Raw genomic sequence first — 926 nt, 5'->3', positions numbered from 1 at the left:
TGGCTTATTGACAGATATATTAATCTATGACCTCTTGCAGGTCAGTTCTTAATACCCTTGCCAGGGATTCTTTTTTTGATCTAGAGTTGTTAATACCTTTTACCGATGATCTAAAGCAGTCATTCTCTCTTCTTTTTTTCTTTTTGGTTATAAACAGGCCCCATTAACATTTCTTGTGAGCTATAATGCACTCTTCACAACCAACTTTAAATAATCAATATTAAAAAAGAGGTACAGTTCCTCAGAGCTCTGTGGTTCATGAGTAGTCTTCAGATCACAGATTGGAATCTGTTAATATGAACTATAAAGCCTTAGGATGATGAAGTATGCAGAGGTGCAAAGATTGCTTAAAGACTAAAGAGCAAAGAGTACAGGGTACTATTACAGTGTTCTTTAAGGAAGATGTCATATGTCGCCCAAGCAAGTGGACCACCATGGAGAAGGGTATCCAGGTTCTGAGAGAATTAGCTGTGCTGGAGGTGATTTATGATGACCTGAACAATGAACAACTATCCAAAGATCCAGATGAAGTCAAGTGCACACGACCCATGTGGCGGAAGTTTATAAGGAGCTCACCATCGTCATAAGCCAATTCATTGGCAGTGATGACCTGGAAAGATGGAGAGGAACAAACAGTGGATGAATTGGTTAGTCAACTCCGGCAATATGAGGAAAGTCTCTCTTCCTCCCTCGTCTTGGCTGTGGAGAAACTGCAACTCAGAAAGGATAAGTCTTACTCCTCACCTGTACAGACCAGTATCTTGGCTATTAGGAGTCAACATTCTTTTGCTCAAGAGAGAGACTATAAAGGGTACACACCACGGGGCACCCTATGGTTTTACCTGTGGGACCACGGAGAGGACATGAGGAAGTGGGATGGAAAACCTACTGCAGCCTTAGGGGCACGGGTACGTGAATTGCAAGGG

General features: G+C 42.3%; 1 protein-coding gene across 1 annotated transcript in view; it reads left to right on the top strand.

Annotated features, from left to right (window-relative positions):
- Positions 1-605: 605 nt before the first annotated feature.
- The window catches only part of LOC103916245 (RNA-directed DNA polymerase from mobile element jockey-like), an 8,027-nt gene continuing 7,706 nt past the window's right edge, over positions 606-926 (top strand). The window contains 1 exon segment of the mRNA XM_009323206.1: positions 606-908. Within this exon segment, the coding sequence (XP_009321481.1) occupies positions 606-908 (303 nt within the window).

The sequence above is a fragment of the Pygoscelis adeliae genome, unplaced genomic scaffold (assembly GCF_000699105.1).
Source record: "Pygoscelis adeliae isolate BGI_AS28 unplaced genomic scaffold, ASM69910v1 Scaffold134, whole genome shotgun sequence".
Classification (NCBI taxonomy): domain Eukaryota; kingdom Metazoa; phylum Chordata; class Aves; order Sphenisciformes; family Spheniscidae; genus Pygoscelis; species Pygoscelis adeliae.
This window is presented reverse-complemented; position numbering and strand designations above follow the sequence as displayed.